Source organism: Sander lucioperca, chromosome 2 (genome assembly GCF_008315115.2).
Source record: "Sander lucioperca isolate FBNREF2018 chromosome 2, SLUC_FBN_1.2, whole genome shotgun sequence".
Classification (NCBI taxonomy): Eukaryota; Metazoa; Chordata; class Actinopteri; order Perciformes; family Percidae; genus Sander; species Sander lucioperca.
In genome coordinates, this window is record NC_050174.1 from 40276732 (window position 1) to 40291102 (window position 14371).

Consider the following 14371-nt stretch of genomic DNA (forward strand, 5'->3'; position numbering starts at 1 on the left):
GATTTAAAATGGCCAGAAGATAAAGTTAGAAGTTAGAATAATAACATTTAGAGCTTAAACAATTATTTGAATAATCAATCACAAAAGTAATGGGCAACAATTTTGATACTTTTCGGTAAATCATTTAAATAACTTGCAAAATCACTTCACTTGGTTCAAATCACTTGAGTATTTATAATTTAACTAATTACTTTATTAATTAATTTACCAATGCTTTGTAGATCAGTTATAGGCCATGGAACAGGTGACAGTTTACAAGTGCAACATTTAATCCACGAGTCAGTTACTCTGACTCAGGACTCGTGGATGTAGTACAATTTTTTTTTTTTAGTAAATTTTCAAGGCATTTGAACCAGCAATATTTGTTTTATAGACAAACAGATGATTGCTTAATCTAGAAAATAATGAAAATAATCGTTGCAGGGGATCGTTGCAGTCCTATGACAGTCAACAATAACGTCAACCAAACGTTGTTCTTCATAATAGCTTCTAACTGATCTGCAAAGCATTAATGAATGGTTTTGACATTGAGAAAACAAATATGAATACATCTTTTAAAAAAGGGTGGTTTATTAGCTAGAGGTACCAGACAGGTTATTATATAACAGTCATTGGGAAAACAAGAAAGAGAAATTATGGTAAAGAGAGATACAGCATAAAGCACAATTAATATTATTAGTATTATGGCAAAACGTACCTGTTCCAGTGCTTCAGCCTGTTTAGGGCTGAGGTCTCCGACTCTTCCGCTCATATCTGCGACCAGAAGATGCAAGACAGATAAAGACGGAGCTCCTTCAAAGTCAAATGAATAGGCAGACAGCCCGAAAGAGAAACAGCACCGTCACCGTTAACCGTGACAGGAGGATTTCTGTCGTCAACGCCGCCCAGTTGATGCTCACTCGCTTCCCGGGTGCAGTTTATCGCTGTCGGCTACCTGCATGTGAAAAAAAGATGAAAACAAATGTAAATACGACACTCTCAACTCCAGTCCAACCGGCTGACTCGGCCAAAGATAGGAGAAATGACAGGAGCGTTACTCGTATCAAGAAGGAGGAACCAAATAAGTCCCGCCCCTTTTCTCTCAATGCTAACATTATAGCTTCTATTACTTCTATTATTATTTCTAGTTTTACACACCAGGTTTCTTTAACCATTCTTTCTAAAAGATTACATAAAAACGGGTTATAGTTTCTATAATTAAAAAAATATATATAAACTATGGGGATCTATGTAGGCCTGATAAAATGTGAGCAGCTTGTCATTTTAACAGACACTTTTTTAGTATTCAAAAATGTACAGCACACATGAAGCCTTAACAGCAAAGCACCAACAGCTGAAAGCAGAAATAGTAATGTTTAGTATTGGAAAAAATATATATAACCCGGATTAATACATAACATAAAACATCCTCTGTTGCTGCAATTTATATATTCTATGATTTTATGTGTGGGAAAAACAACAATGCATATGTGAGACTGATTGGCTGTTGCCTCGCTGCAATTTGATTGGCTTTTTTGTCAAGTTATATTGTCGTCATTGGCTTTTAGTTGGCAGACGTTATTTTCTTTTTTAAAGATAGTGGCATGCGGTCACCATAGACGATGTGGATTATGATTATCTTCTACAGCAGACATTTTAACGTCTGTATTTTGAAGATAAAGTTTAGATTAAATACCTCAGTCCCCACCAACAGCAGGATTTTGTTATAACCAAACCTCTGTCAAAAATAGCCATTTTTGTCATGGAGAACCATTCAACATTACATTTTGGTTAACTGCTATAGCTTGTCAGTGAGAAGACGCTTTTCTTTTCTTCAGGACAGATATGTATCTACAAAGCAAGTTTTAAAGGCCAAATTCTCAGTTTGTCATATTATTTTTCAGTCAGTGTTGTTGTTTTAGCAGACACAGCACTTAAGACTGTGAGAAGACAAATCAACTATTTAGTTTTTTAGATAGGATATTTACTTCCAGAACCTTGATGATCCCCTCATACCCTCCAGCTTTGCGACACTATTATCAAAAGCTGGATTTAACAGATACTTAGTAAATACAATGTAAAGAATGTAACTCAATTACTTTATTTATTAGTCATGGCATTTGGGAAAGTTAAATTGAAACCTAAATAAGTACTGAGTTTTAGCACATTTGACGACATTTTGGACAAACTATTGTATAATAATAATGGATAATTGTATAAAAGAGTAATTCATCTCCAATTAAAGACAATAGACAATCTTTGGTGTTAATCCGAAAATCTCGCACATGCGTATGTATATACAACAATAATTATTAATTTAGTTTTTTTGTATTAGGTTTTTTGTTTGATTCAGAAGTTGTGTTGTTACCCATCAGTTACTAGTGTTACTGACTAATCCTTTTTTCATATTTCAGACAAATCCTAAATACGAGGCCATGTGATATTGTCACAGTGCGCAAGTGCGAAATGGAACAGATAGCCTACAGGTTGCTTTATTTTATTTTTCATAGCTCAATCATCGACACAATATTGGACTACTAGCGAAAATGAATCACTATTTGTGTTAATAGACGTGAAAAACTCCGCTTTGAAGGTGTTCATACACTGCTCGGCAGGACTATAGCGAGCCTGGATCGTGCCATATCGTGGTTTTAAATCGAAGACGGAAGTATGGGGCGGTACTATCCAATGTTGCAAACGTTACAGTCTTCTCTGGTTGTATAAACTCAACGGTCAAAAAACTGCAAGTTAACGGAAGAACCGCATATGTGACACTGACGTTGATTTTTATTAATCTCAATACGGTATAGTCATCTTAGATAATTATTACATTATTGGATTTATTGGCGTCTCGGTCTCTACCGGTTTGTATACAAGATAATGATCCTCCCGCTTCTTCCGGTCGAGGCCGAAAGCTGTCCTCCGTTGTTTACATGTTAGCTAACTGGCGAAAAAAAATGCTAACAGCTTTTCTAAAATGACGGTTTGCAGTTGATCAGGTTAATGTATTTATAACCGTTTGCATCAGTATTTCTCTCTGTTGTTGTTGGGCCATGGCTTTAGCTTGCTGCTGGTGCTGTCTCTGGGTAACGTTACCGCTCGTCCTACTGCGGTGGCCGGGGCTGCTGGTCGCCGCGGAGCAGGTCGCTCTGGTGGAGGTTTTCCTGGAGCAGCGGCCCGGCGTCAGCGCTCTGCTCCAGGGGGAGGTGGTGGAGTCCGGCAGGGGCAGCAGGAGCTCCGGCCACCGGGACGAAGAGCTGGAGGGAGAGCTGGTCCTGGTGAGTCTACAAAAGAGCGCTAGGGCTGCATCTAACGACTAACGTCATTAACAGTTGTTGTTTGTTTGGATAATAACCATTTAGTCTAAAAATAGATTTTTTTTTACCAAAATAAGATACTAACGTTAAACCTACTGACCTCTATTTTTCCCAATTACTTTATAGATTAATTTAATTTTACAGTCTGATTCTTCCTGACCATTGTTCATTAACGTTATCCAAAGTATTTAACCTGATAACCTCATGCCATTTATATTCGTGTCAATCATTTCAGAAAAGAAAACAAATATCACAATAAATTATAATTACATATGCATGGGGAAATCCTGATTTACAGTAAGAAGTAAACAATGTGAGATATATTGGCTTTATATATTTTTCAGTAGAACAACCAATAATGTCAGCAGGCATACTGGTATTTTCAGATTGAAATTAGTTTTTGATTTAATTGAGTGAATTTAAGTGGTTTTGTTTGCAATAAAGGTCACAAATGTGAGTGGAAAAGTATAGCTCTTGCCTCCTTAAACGGCCCCTTAGCAAGGTAGCTTTCAGTACAAATGTTGAGCTTGTTTTCTGTCTTCAGGTCCAGAATGAGGAGACGCAGGTGAGCGCAGGAAAAGGCGAGGATGACACCAAAGAGCAGGAGCCGTGGATAGGATTGGTGCCTGTGGAGATGGATGACAGCAAAGCCTCCACCGGAAACCAGGAGTCCTTTACTGATGCTATGGTCAATAAGGTAAGAAGTTCAATTTACTACTTAAATCTGTTTGAATTTTGTTCTCACTGGTACGGACATATATGACAACTTAACATTCATCCTCTCCGTTAAAGATGAAGCGAGCATTGGTCCTTGGAGCATCTGCACTGATCATTCTAGCTCTCAACCAAAACACTGTCAGTGAGGTAAATCTGCAAAAACTCAAATCACCAGCTGATTTCTTAATTTTTCAATCATCATATTGTTTTATCATTTTACATGCTTTCTCTTGCAGTTGTTATTTTGTGTGTGTATGTGTGTGTCCATCAATGTGTAAGCAATGTATTCCGGAATTTGCACATCAGAACAAACGGACAGAATTGAAGGTGCTTTATTTACAAGAGATTATAGATTATATTGATTTTTGACTAGCCACATTTCTTGGGTATAATGATAGAAACGTGGCTGAAAATTGAGGCTTAAAATATAGACCATATTCATCACCTAAAAATCAGTTTCTGTTGCAGATGGATCTGTCTCAGGTGCTGTCCAAGCCCATTATTGTGATCCAGACGTCTGAAAATGTCACCAAACTGATCGGAGCTCTGCTCAGGTACAGAACACCTTATTATTTATTACTGCCAACGTGAAAACAGATACGTTTAAGTGCACCTTACCCTCATATCACTGATTTAGAGTAACAAAATACAGTTTGTTTTATGAATCAGATAAGTTCATATCATGTGTCACATGCTTCCTCAGTTGAGGATTTCCGCCAACAGATCATACAGTGCTTTGACATGCATGCTAGCAATCTACTCTAGTAATTCAACAATAACAAGTTTAAAGCAGTATTTCAGCTCCAACTGGTGTCTGTGTCCGTATTAAGTTGAGAAAATTGTTTACTCTTTGAAAAGATATTTTCAGCTTGAAGTGATACAATTGTTTAATTTTATATCGTTTGTTGGATAAGTTATTATGCAGTGTTATTATTTATATACTTTGATGACTGATTAAAATGTTTGATTTATTTTGTTAAAGGAAATTAACATGTGTTTTGTAGGAAGGCATGTGTATATATATGTGTGTGTGTGTGTGTGTGTGTGTGTGTGTGTGTGTGTGTGTGTGTGTACACACACACACACACACACACACACACAGTGCCTTGCGAAAAGTATTCGGCCCCCTTGAACTTTTCGACCTTTTGCCACATTTCAGGCTTCAAACATAAAGATATAAAAATGCAATTTTTTGTGAAGAATCAACAACAAGTGGGACACAATCATGAAGTGGAACGAAATTTATTGGATATTTCAAACTTTTTTAACAAATAAAAAACTGAAAAATTGGGCGTGCAAAATTATTCAGCCCCTTTACTTTCAGTGCAGCAAACACTCTCCAGAAGTTCAGTGAGGATCTCTGAATGATCCAATGTTGACCTAAATGACTAATGATGATAAATAGAATCCACCTGTGTGTAATCAAGTCTCCGTATAAATGCACCTGCTCTGTGATAGTCTCAGAGGTCCGTTTAAAGCGCAGAGAGCATCATGAAGAACAAGGAACACACCAGGCAGGTCCGAGATAATGTTGTGGAGAAGTTTAAAGCCGGATTTGGATACAAAAAGATTTCCCAAGCTTTAAACATCCCAAGGAGCACTGTGCAAGCGATAATATTGAAATGGAAGGAGTATCAGACCACTGCAAATCTACGAAGACCCGGCCGTCCCTCTAAACTTTCAGCTCATACAAGGAGAAGACTGATCAGAGATGCAGCCAAGAGGCCCATGATCACTCTGGATGAACTGCAGAGATCTACAGCTGAGGTGGGAGACTCTGTCCATAGGACAACAATCAGTCGTATACTGTACAAATCTGGCCTTTATGCAAGAGTGGCAAGAAGAAAGCCATTTCTTAAAGATATCCATAAAAAGTGTTGTTTAAAGTGCCCATATTATGAAAAAAATCACTTTTTCTGAGATTTGGGGTGTTATGTTGTGTCTCTGGTGCTTCCACACACATACAAACTTTGAAAAAAATCCATCCATGCTGTTTAGAGTGAGATACAGTTTCTGAATGTGTCCTGCCTTCAGTCTCTGGGTGAGCTGTTCAAAATCAGCACGGCTTGTGACGTCACAAGCCGAAACGAGCAGGCTAACCGCAACCTTTAGCTCGTAGCGTTAGCATGCTAACGCTAATGCTAATGCTAGCATGCTACCTCGTTCTCAATAGCAAAGCACTGCTACAACACACAGAAGTTCACCATAATCTACAAAAGAACTACTTCCATGTGCGCCCTCATTTAGAAGTCTCCCAGCTAATCCTGCCTTGTAACTGACCGAAGTTGTAGAAACAGCCTTTCTTTTACTGTCTATGGAGCTAGCTAGCTGACACATGTGTGAGTGCAATCAAAGATAGTACAGAAGAAGAAGAAAAGAGGTCTCACTCTGTAGCTAAAACAGAGACCAGCTGAAAAGAGGATCTGCAGCAGTGAGAGAGAGCGGTGCAGTACAACAAAAATATGGTGTTTTTTGAAAATTAAACCATGTAAACCTATTCTGGTATAACCTTAAAATACAATATGAACCTGAAAATGAGCATAATATGGCTGCTTTAAAGTTTGCCACAAGCCACCTGGGAGACACACCAAACGTGGAAGAAGGTGCTCTGGTCAGATGAAACCAAAATCAAACTTTTTGGCAACTATGCAAAACGTTATGTTTGGCGTAAAAGCAACACAGCTCATCACCCTGAACACACCAACCCCACTGTCAAACATGGTGGTGGCAGCATCATGGTTTGGGCCTGCTTTTCTTCAGCAGGGACAGGGAAGATGGTTAAAATTGATGGGAAGATGGATGGAGCCAAATACAGGACCATTCTGGAAGAAAACCTGATGGAGTCTGCAAAAGACCTGAGACTGGGACGGAGATTTGTCTTCCAACAAGACAATGATCCAAAACATAAAGCAAAATCTACAATGGACTGGTTCACAAATAAACATATCCAGGTGTTGGAATGGCCAAGTCAAAGTCCAGACCTGAATCCAATCGAGAATCTGTGGAAAGAACTGAAAACTGCTGTTCACAAACGCTCTCCATCCAACCTCACTGAGCTCGAGCTGTTTTGCAAGGAGGAATGGGCAAAAATTTCAGTCTCTCGATGTGCAAAACTGATAGACATACCCCAAGCGACTTACAGCTGTAATCGCAGCAAAAGGTGGCGCTACAAAGTAATAACTTAAGGGGGCTGAAAAACATTATTATTATTTTCAGCAAAATACAAGTAGTAGTAGTATTGCTTAGGAATTGATATCAAAACACAGATGTTGTATTTGAACATTGTTTAATGATAAATAGTCACGTAGGCGGGAAATGTAGGCTATAATAACTGGTACTGAATAAATTAACTGGATCATGGATAAACCAATGATTTGATTGGTTAATTTTAATGTGAAAATGGATTTTTTTATTTTTTACATTAATAGTTTCCTGCACACACGCTTTCATACACGAATGAAAAAAATTGAAAACGTAAACTGGTTATTCACAGTAATCAGGTTAGAGAGTGTGTAAATGTAGGGATGGAGAATCTTTCTTTGCACTAAATGACAGTTCTTTCCCCACAGGGGTCTTCAAGCGACAGCAAAAATCACATACAAGACGATCCTGCAGGACAACCTGGTGAGCTCCTCAATCTATCAGCTGACAGTGTGTTTCTCAGTTGTTATCACCCTGCAGTGGTGAGTGAACAGATGACAGGCTGAGCTGACAGTGAGCGCATGCTGCTGTGTGTTCGGGCAGGGAGCCACGCTCACGCTGTGGTCCAGCTGTGGTCGATCGAGAGGAGGTCGCTACGGAGAGTGGCAGGGGGTCATCTGCACGGGAGAGACCAACTCTCAGGTCCAGGTGGGGGAGCCGAACAAACGCACCATCAGCTTTGTTAAAGGTCCCATGCCATGCTGCTCTTTGGATGCTTTTATATAGGCCTTAGTGGTCCCCTAATACTGTATCTGAAGTCTCTTTCCTGAAATTCAGCATTGGTGCAGAATTACAGCCACTAGAGCCAGTCTCACAATGAGCTTTCCTTTCCTTTCCAATGAGCTTGACCAACTGCCACTTTGCTCGTTTGAAAGTCATGATGTTTCTCTCTTTCTCATGGGTGGGCCAAATTCTCTGGGCGGGCAAAGCAGAAAAAGGGGAGGTAACCTTGCTCCTTATGACATCATAAGGAGCAAGATTCCAGATCGGCCCATCTGAGCTTTCATTTTCTCAAAGGCAGAGCAGGATACCCAGGGCTCGGTTTACACCTATCGCCATTTCTAGCCACTGGGGGACCATAGGCAGGCTGGGGGAATGCATATTAATGTTAAAAAACCTCATAAAGTGAAATTTTCATGCCATGGGACCTTTAACGTGTTTTCTTTAAGTTGCTGTAGCACTTACAGTAGGGAGCTCCATTGATGTTACACATCAAAGTGTGTTTACAGGTGTTGGGGAGTACTTCTGCATATGTGAAAAGAGTTGTCTAAAGCCCTTTGTGGCTCCAGAGGGAGCTGCATAAAGTCTGATAATTTGCCTCGAGAGTCAGCGTCAGTTGGATCTGAAGACTTTCTATTTTCTCAAAATAATCCCTTTAGCTATAACATTACAAACAAAAATCATTCATTTTCCAATTGTACTTTCAGTGTCTATAGTAAAACATAAAAGAGTGAGAAGCATATGAGAGAGTGAGAAGCATATTACAAAAATCAAGATATAAATCATATTGTAAAGTGTGAATGTAGTTGAACTGTATTGTTAAGACTACTACTACTACTTTTTTTTTTTGTGTTGTGCTACAGACTGATAAACAAATGAACTGTAAAGGAGTCAGATGATAAAGTACTGTTGCTCTTCTCTGTATATCTGTAGAAGTACCTGCAGCAGCTGTGGGACACTGTACTCCTGGTGGCTCTGATCATCAGCACCGGAGTCATCGTTCAGGCTCGCTGGCAGTACCAGGACCACCAGCTGAACGACGACTTGGAGGTAAACTCAGTCTTTACTGATGGTGTAATCACAGGTTTTTTGCTGAGCAGTTTTACACTTGTACAAACATAACTTTGGCATCTCTGTACTGCAAGTTTCTTTTTTCTTATCAGCCGATATATATGACTATAAACAATGGTGGAAAGTTACACTGTACTTGTGTGGCCGGGTTGGGTCAGTGGGTAGAGCAGGCGCACATGTACTGAGAGGTTTATGCCTCGACACAGAGGTCCAGGATTCGAATCCGACCTGTGGCGATTTCCTGCATGTCTTCCCCCTCTCTCTCCCCTTTCTCACCTAGCTGTCCTGTCAATAGGGGTGTAACGGTACGTGTATTCGTACCGGACCGTTTCGGTACAGGGCTTTCGGTACGGTGCACCGAACGCAATCTTTTGTGTGCGAAACATAGGTAAATTTTCGTGTTTCCACACGAACATATTAAGTGGCGGAAGTCTCCGCATTCAGCGCAAATCCCGCCCTGCAACTGATTCTAAAGTTTTCATTGGTCATGTCAATATGTCAATCACTGTACAGATTGCCTACACCAAAGCCCGTCTACGGAAAGCCGTTCCACTCCCTATTAAGCCCCATTGTACCTACTTTGGTTGCAGTTCCACCAGAGTTCCACTGGGGGTGATCACGGTCCAGTGCAAAATGAATGGGACCCTATGGAGCTAGACGGCTAAATTTGTCTCTTTCGCCTGATTGTCGTTGAGAAATTTCAGATTTGATTGTAGTTTTTGCAAGTTCAACATGGATTATAGGTCAAAAGTTGAATGAACGAGTACTTATGCCCTTTTGATTTGTTACAGGTTGAGTCGTTGTTGCCCATAACACGCTAGCATTCTGCTAATGAATGCTGATTGGTCAGTGAAGGACTGATTACGATCAGAGATCCCGCTTGACGGCATCCGAAGCAGAACCAGAATGTCAGAGTGAATATTTCGGCGTGGTCTTTAAAACATTAGCAAACCTCTTCCTAGCACGTGTATTGACAGAGAGAGCCTAACCTGTCAGCTGTGTTGTCGATGCCTCGAGAGAAAAAAGGAAGTGACTCCGAGCTTGCCGTAAAGCAGAATCTCTGGCCGTATATGTGTATGACGTCATTGACATATTAAAAGGCTTTTTAGAACAAAAAAGCCACTTTAAAAAAATATAACTCCCAGCAGTGTGTATTTTCTTAGCCTCCCCTTTCGAATGCAACATTCAAATTACTAGACAAAAAATTATATCCTGAGAAAAGTGGATTTTGAGGGGTATAGCTCCATAGAGTCCCATTCATTCTGCACTGGCCTGTGAGCGCCCCCTATATGGAACTCTGGTGGAACTGCAACCAGTTCAGAAGCCGGAAGTAACGAGAGAGTGGAACTTCTTCCCATATTAGAAATTCTTTGCCTACGCCAAACACTGATCTCTAAACCTACCCGCCGTCACTGTAACCTAAACCAATGAAATCGACTGCAGGGCGGGATTTCCGCTAAAGTGGTTTGGAGGAAAAAAAATAAAAATCACACACCGCGTGCTGTACAACAACATACACGGCACGCTTTAGCCCAGCCTCTCGCTAGCTAGCGTCATGGCCAATGCAGACAAGCCCATAGACGGTACGGACAAGCCGGAGCATGAAGAGCCACCCATATCATTAAGGTCTCCTGTTTGGGAACGCTTCGGTTTCCCAGTGAAATACGTCAACGGACAAAGACTAGTCGATAAGACGAAAGCAGTGTGCCGACGTTGCTAACGCACTTGAAAAGGCATCACGCGAGTGTGAACATCACTACTACAAGGAAAAAAAACGACCGTAATTCAAACGCAGCTCCCGTTGGCATTTAAACAGACCTTTGCTGGTAATTCCGATCGGGCCAACGCAATAACGAAAGCAATTGGTGTTTTTATAGCAGCTGATCTACGACCATACTCGGTTGTTGACAAGCTGGGATTGATAATGCTGCACTGTAATCCATAGTTAGTTCATTATATTTTATTATGTGATATTGGTTTGAGACTGAGGGTATTTTATTTAGTGGAGAACTTTGCAGCAGTATTTTTCTTATTCTTTTTTATTTTATATATATTTTATTTATTATATTTTATTAGTGTTTTAAAAAGTAAACAAATTGTTAAAAAAAGTTTATAGTAATAAACAACCTGCAGTTTAATGTTTGCATTTCTTTCCCTTACTGTACCGAAAATGAACCGAACCGTGACTTTAAAACCGAGGTACGTACCGAACCGTGATTTTTGCGTACCGTTACACCCCTACCTGTCAAAATTAAAGGAGGAAAAGCCCAAAAGAAATGTTTAAAAAAAAATAAAGTTACACTGTACTTAAAGGTGCTCTAAGCGACGTTGGGTGATGTTACTTCCTCTAAGTATTGTCAAACAAACGGAGGCTAGCTCGCCCCTCCCTCCTCCTCCCGTCCCCTCGCCCTCCCTTCCATGCTTCCTGAAACGGTCATGAACGCGCATTGTGGAAGTAGCCTAGGTGCTAACGCTGTAGCGGTGATGGCTCAACCAACTCCTTCTTGTCGGTTATTGGCTGGAAGACTGTTTGTTATGTTTGGTGGTGCAGTTTGTTTTTGTTGCTGTTTGTGGAGCCTGGGCTGTCTACAGAGACTGCATTTTTTTACAGTGTGTTCAGGGGACAGGCAGCTAGCGGATAGTGAGATGTTTGCTGTGTGTGACAAAAAATGTTGTAGCCTAAAAAACGCGTGACATCGCTTAGAGCACCTTTAAGTACAAGTGTGAGGTACTTGATCAAACACAAACATTTATTTTACACAAAGATCCCATAGTTTCCAAAGGTACTTACTGTATATTTTAGGTTGAACAAAATGTAGTTCTCTTTGTAACCGTAATATGCTGTTGCTTCAGTGAAGTGTACCAACAAGCAGTTAATTTGTACAATGTGGACACAAACTTTGTTTGAAAGTAAAGTGGATAGTCAAGGGGCTACTATTAAAGCTTAATAGTAACTTTTGTAATAGATATGCAAAACAAATGTTGCACATATCCAACCAGATCATATCTTCTGTGAGGAGAACTTGTCCTTTCCTCATTTAGATAACATGTTACGTGATGTTCTGCTGTGTTGTATTCTTCAGCTCTTTCCGAAACAGGATGTCCTGAAGAGAATGTCGTCCCTGAAGACCAAAACGTATCGTCAGCCCAAACCGTGGTGTGACCCGTCCCAGCCGGCGGAGACGGACAACTGTGCAGTCTGTCTGGAGCCATTCAACAACAACCAGGTCAGACGACACTCCTACATACATACTCTGTGATTTAGACTTGGCTGTATCGTTTCCCTGGTTGAATTCAGGCAGGCGAGTAAAGAAGTGGTAGCATCATGTGAATAATGCTCTTACTCGTGACTAAAGGCAGAGAAACCAAACCAGTGGCAGGGTATACAGGTGTATATTTTAAGATTTAAAAAAAAAAAAACACCTTACTGAGGCGTATATAGACCATTTGCAGGACAGGTGATTCTGCAGTGAGATGATAAACTGTTGTTTCTTGTGTTGTTGTCTCAGTGTCTACGTGTGCTGCCGTGTCTTCATGAGTACCACAGAGATTGTGTCGACCCCTGGCTGCTGCTGCATCACACCTGTCCTCTGTGCAAACGCAGCATCCTCGGTGAGTTCAGTAACCCAACACTATCATGAATTAACAAAAGGCACGCCCTTAAACATCTGGTTGCACATCGATAGTTGTGAGAACAGCAAAGAAAAAGTGCACACTGTTTCACCGACTGTCCCTTCGGTGAGGTTCTCCACCAGAACAGCGTATAATACCACTAATTTATCACATGTACGTGTAAAGTTTACCGTGACTTTTTTTGCCTCCTATAATAAAGGATTACATTCTGTTGACCCACTAATCTATTGATTTTTAGTTTCAGCTCTAAATTGAAATGCCTTTCTTGTCCAACCCTCTCCAGGCAGCGTCTGCAGAGACAGTTAACGGCTGCCTCGCCTCCCCCGCCGCAGCTCTGGGAATCAAGTCTCGTCTCTTCCTCAGTGACACTCAGCCGTTTTTTTATTCTGACCTCGCCGCTTCCTTCTTCCAGCAATGGATTGTGGGAGCAAATATAAACTTATCACAGCAGCTGGCCGGCCGCCTGGACTGTGGAGTGGTCAGATTTTGACATCTGACCTTCGGGTGGCTGCATCAAGTCTCAGACGTACAGTGGCAGTGTAAAAACAATACTATGAAGTACTGTACAGGTACTGTTGTGTGTAAACAGTACTTCTTCCCGGGATCATGTTACCAATTGTGGAAATATTTGTGTGTGATCTATAGCAGTGAAGATGTGACTCATGAGGGTGTTTGTGCTCAATGTGACATCTCACACCTCGGCTCTGTGTTTCTGCAAACTAAGGAGCAACAAGACATTCTGCTTTAAAATCGGTAAACACTGATAACCTGGGCGATTACACGGGAGTCAGTTGTTTCTGTGTGAAAACTCAATGCTCTCTAGGCGTTTAAGCAGGGAAGTATTGATGGACTGGCCAGTGTAAACGGTCACTTTAGGTCCAAATGATGTCAATAACCAACTTATTAACAGAGTTTAAACATGTCTGATTTTTATCGCTTGTCCAAACTCATACTTTGGTTGTAGATGTTAGTTGTTGATGTTTTGTAGTTGTAGTCCAGAAGTAACTTTGCTACAGGTAGTAGCAGATGTGGAAAAAGTGGTTTGCACTTGTCCTTAACATGCCTTATGACTCAACTGCAGAGTGAAAGAAACCACAAACGCACCTCCTGAATTCTCCTTAAGTCATGTATGTTACAGTAGATGATTGAGTTGCATTTGTACAGTTTAAAACCATTAGTGATAGGGATGTTAAACAGGTAGTAAACATTTTTGCAGAGAGTTTGTGGCCAGAGCTTAGTTGGATTTTCACCCTTCTTTGCTTATACTTATCTGCTTCCTTCCTTTTTAGAAGGTCTGTGTGAAGAGGTCAAACAGTCCTGCTCTAATGGTCAAACAGATGAGAACTGTCCCATCAGAAGGTCATCTCATTCATCATGAGATAAACATGTCCTCATACTTACCTCTGATGTACGGCTGCACTGGCTCTATGCGAAGGTAACAAAAGCCGCCTACCAGCACCTCTAAAACGTATTAACTCGTTATATCTCGTTTATTCAATCCATACAAATATCAAAGCGTAAAAATGACATGTTGTGGTTTTAAGGTGGATAAGTGCAGGACTATCTGATGGCTGGGAGCAGCAACTCCCTGGAGTCTCTGACGATAGGCAACCTCACCTCAAAAGTAGGGTTGGGTACCGTTAGAATTTTTACGATTCCAATGCTGAACCGGCATTTTTAAAATGATTCCTAACAGATTCTTGAAAAACTGAAGAATGACAGCAAAGAAAAGC

At 40.6% G+C, this 14371-nt stretch overlaps 2 protein-coding genes across 5 annotated transcripts in view; one reads left to right on the forward strand and one right to left on the reverse strand.

Moving 5' to 3' along the window:
- LOC116054197 (SEC14-like protein 2) overlaps window positions 1-3262 on the reverse strand; it is a 21646-nt gene extending 18384 nt beyond the window's left edge. The window contains exons 1-2 of one of the 2 annotated variants that reach the window (XM_031305622.2): window positions 3076-3262; window positions 698-934 (exon numbers count right to left, since the gene is read on the reverse strand). In XM_031305622.2, coding sequence (XP_031161482.1) covers window positions 698-751 — 54 coding nt within the window. In that variant the 5' untranslated portion in view covers window positions 752-934; window positions 3076-3262. Of the gene's footprint in view, window positions 1-697; window positions 1016-3075 lie in introns of those variants that run through there. The other variant, XM_031305621.2, reaches the window with a different exon arrangement.
- On the forward strand, window positions 2802-14262 carry rnf215 (ring finger protein 215). Of its 3 annotated transcripts, XR_004106019.2 has the most exons (11): window positions 2802-3257; window positions 3841-3993; window positions 4089-4160; window positions 4482-4567; window positions 7583-7637; window positions 7758-7862; window positions 8868-8984; window positions 12089-12232; window positions 12515-12617; window positions 12922-13142; window positions 13928-14262. XR_004106019.2 is itself a non-coding variant. In XM_031305623.2 (10 exons), the coding sequence occupies exons 1-10, from the start codon at window positions 3033-3035 to the stop codon at window positions 12942-12944; spliced, it is 1083 nt and encodes a 360-aa protein (XP_031161483.1). In that variant the 5' UTR covers window positions 2802-3032; the 3' UTR covers window positions 12945-13417. The 3 variants fall into 3 exon arrangements, 2 of the variants coding, with proteins under 2 accessions (XP_031161483.1, XP_031161484.1); XM_031305623.2 differs by lacking the exon at window positions 13928-14262 and having other exon boundaries at window positions 12922-13417; XM_031305624.2 differs by lacking the exons at window positions 7758-7862; window positions 13928-14262 and having other exon boundaries at window positions 12922-13417.
- Window positions 14263-14371: the final 109 nt, after the last annotated feature.

Bases quoted from the DNA above. Each gene is read 5' to 3' on its own strand.
- rnf215 (XM_031305623.2), top strand. From the start codon at position 3,033: ATGGCTTTAGCTTGCTGCTGGTGCTGTCTCTGGGTAACGTTACCGCTC. The intron at 4,568-7,582 runs GTACAGAACACC...CTTTCCCCACAG, and splicing joins CTGATCGGAGCTCTGCTCAG to GGGTCTTCAAGCGACAGCAA. The intron at 12,618-12,921 runs GTGAGTTCAGTA...AACCCTCTCCAG, and splicing joins GTGCAAACGCAGCATCCTCG to GCAGCGTCTGCAGAGACAGT.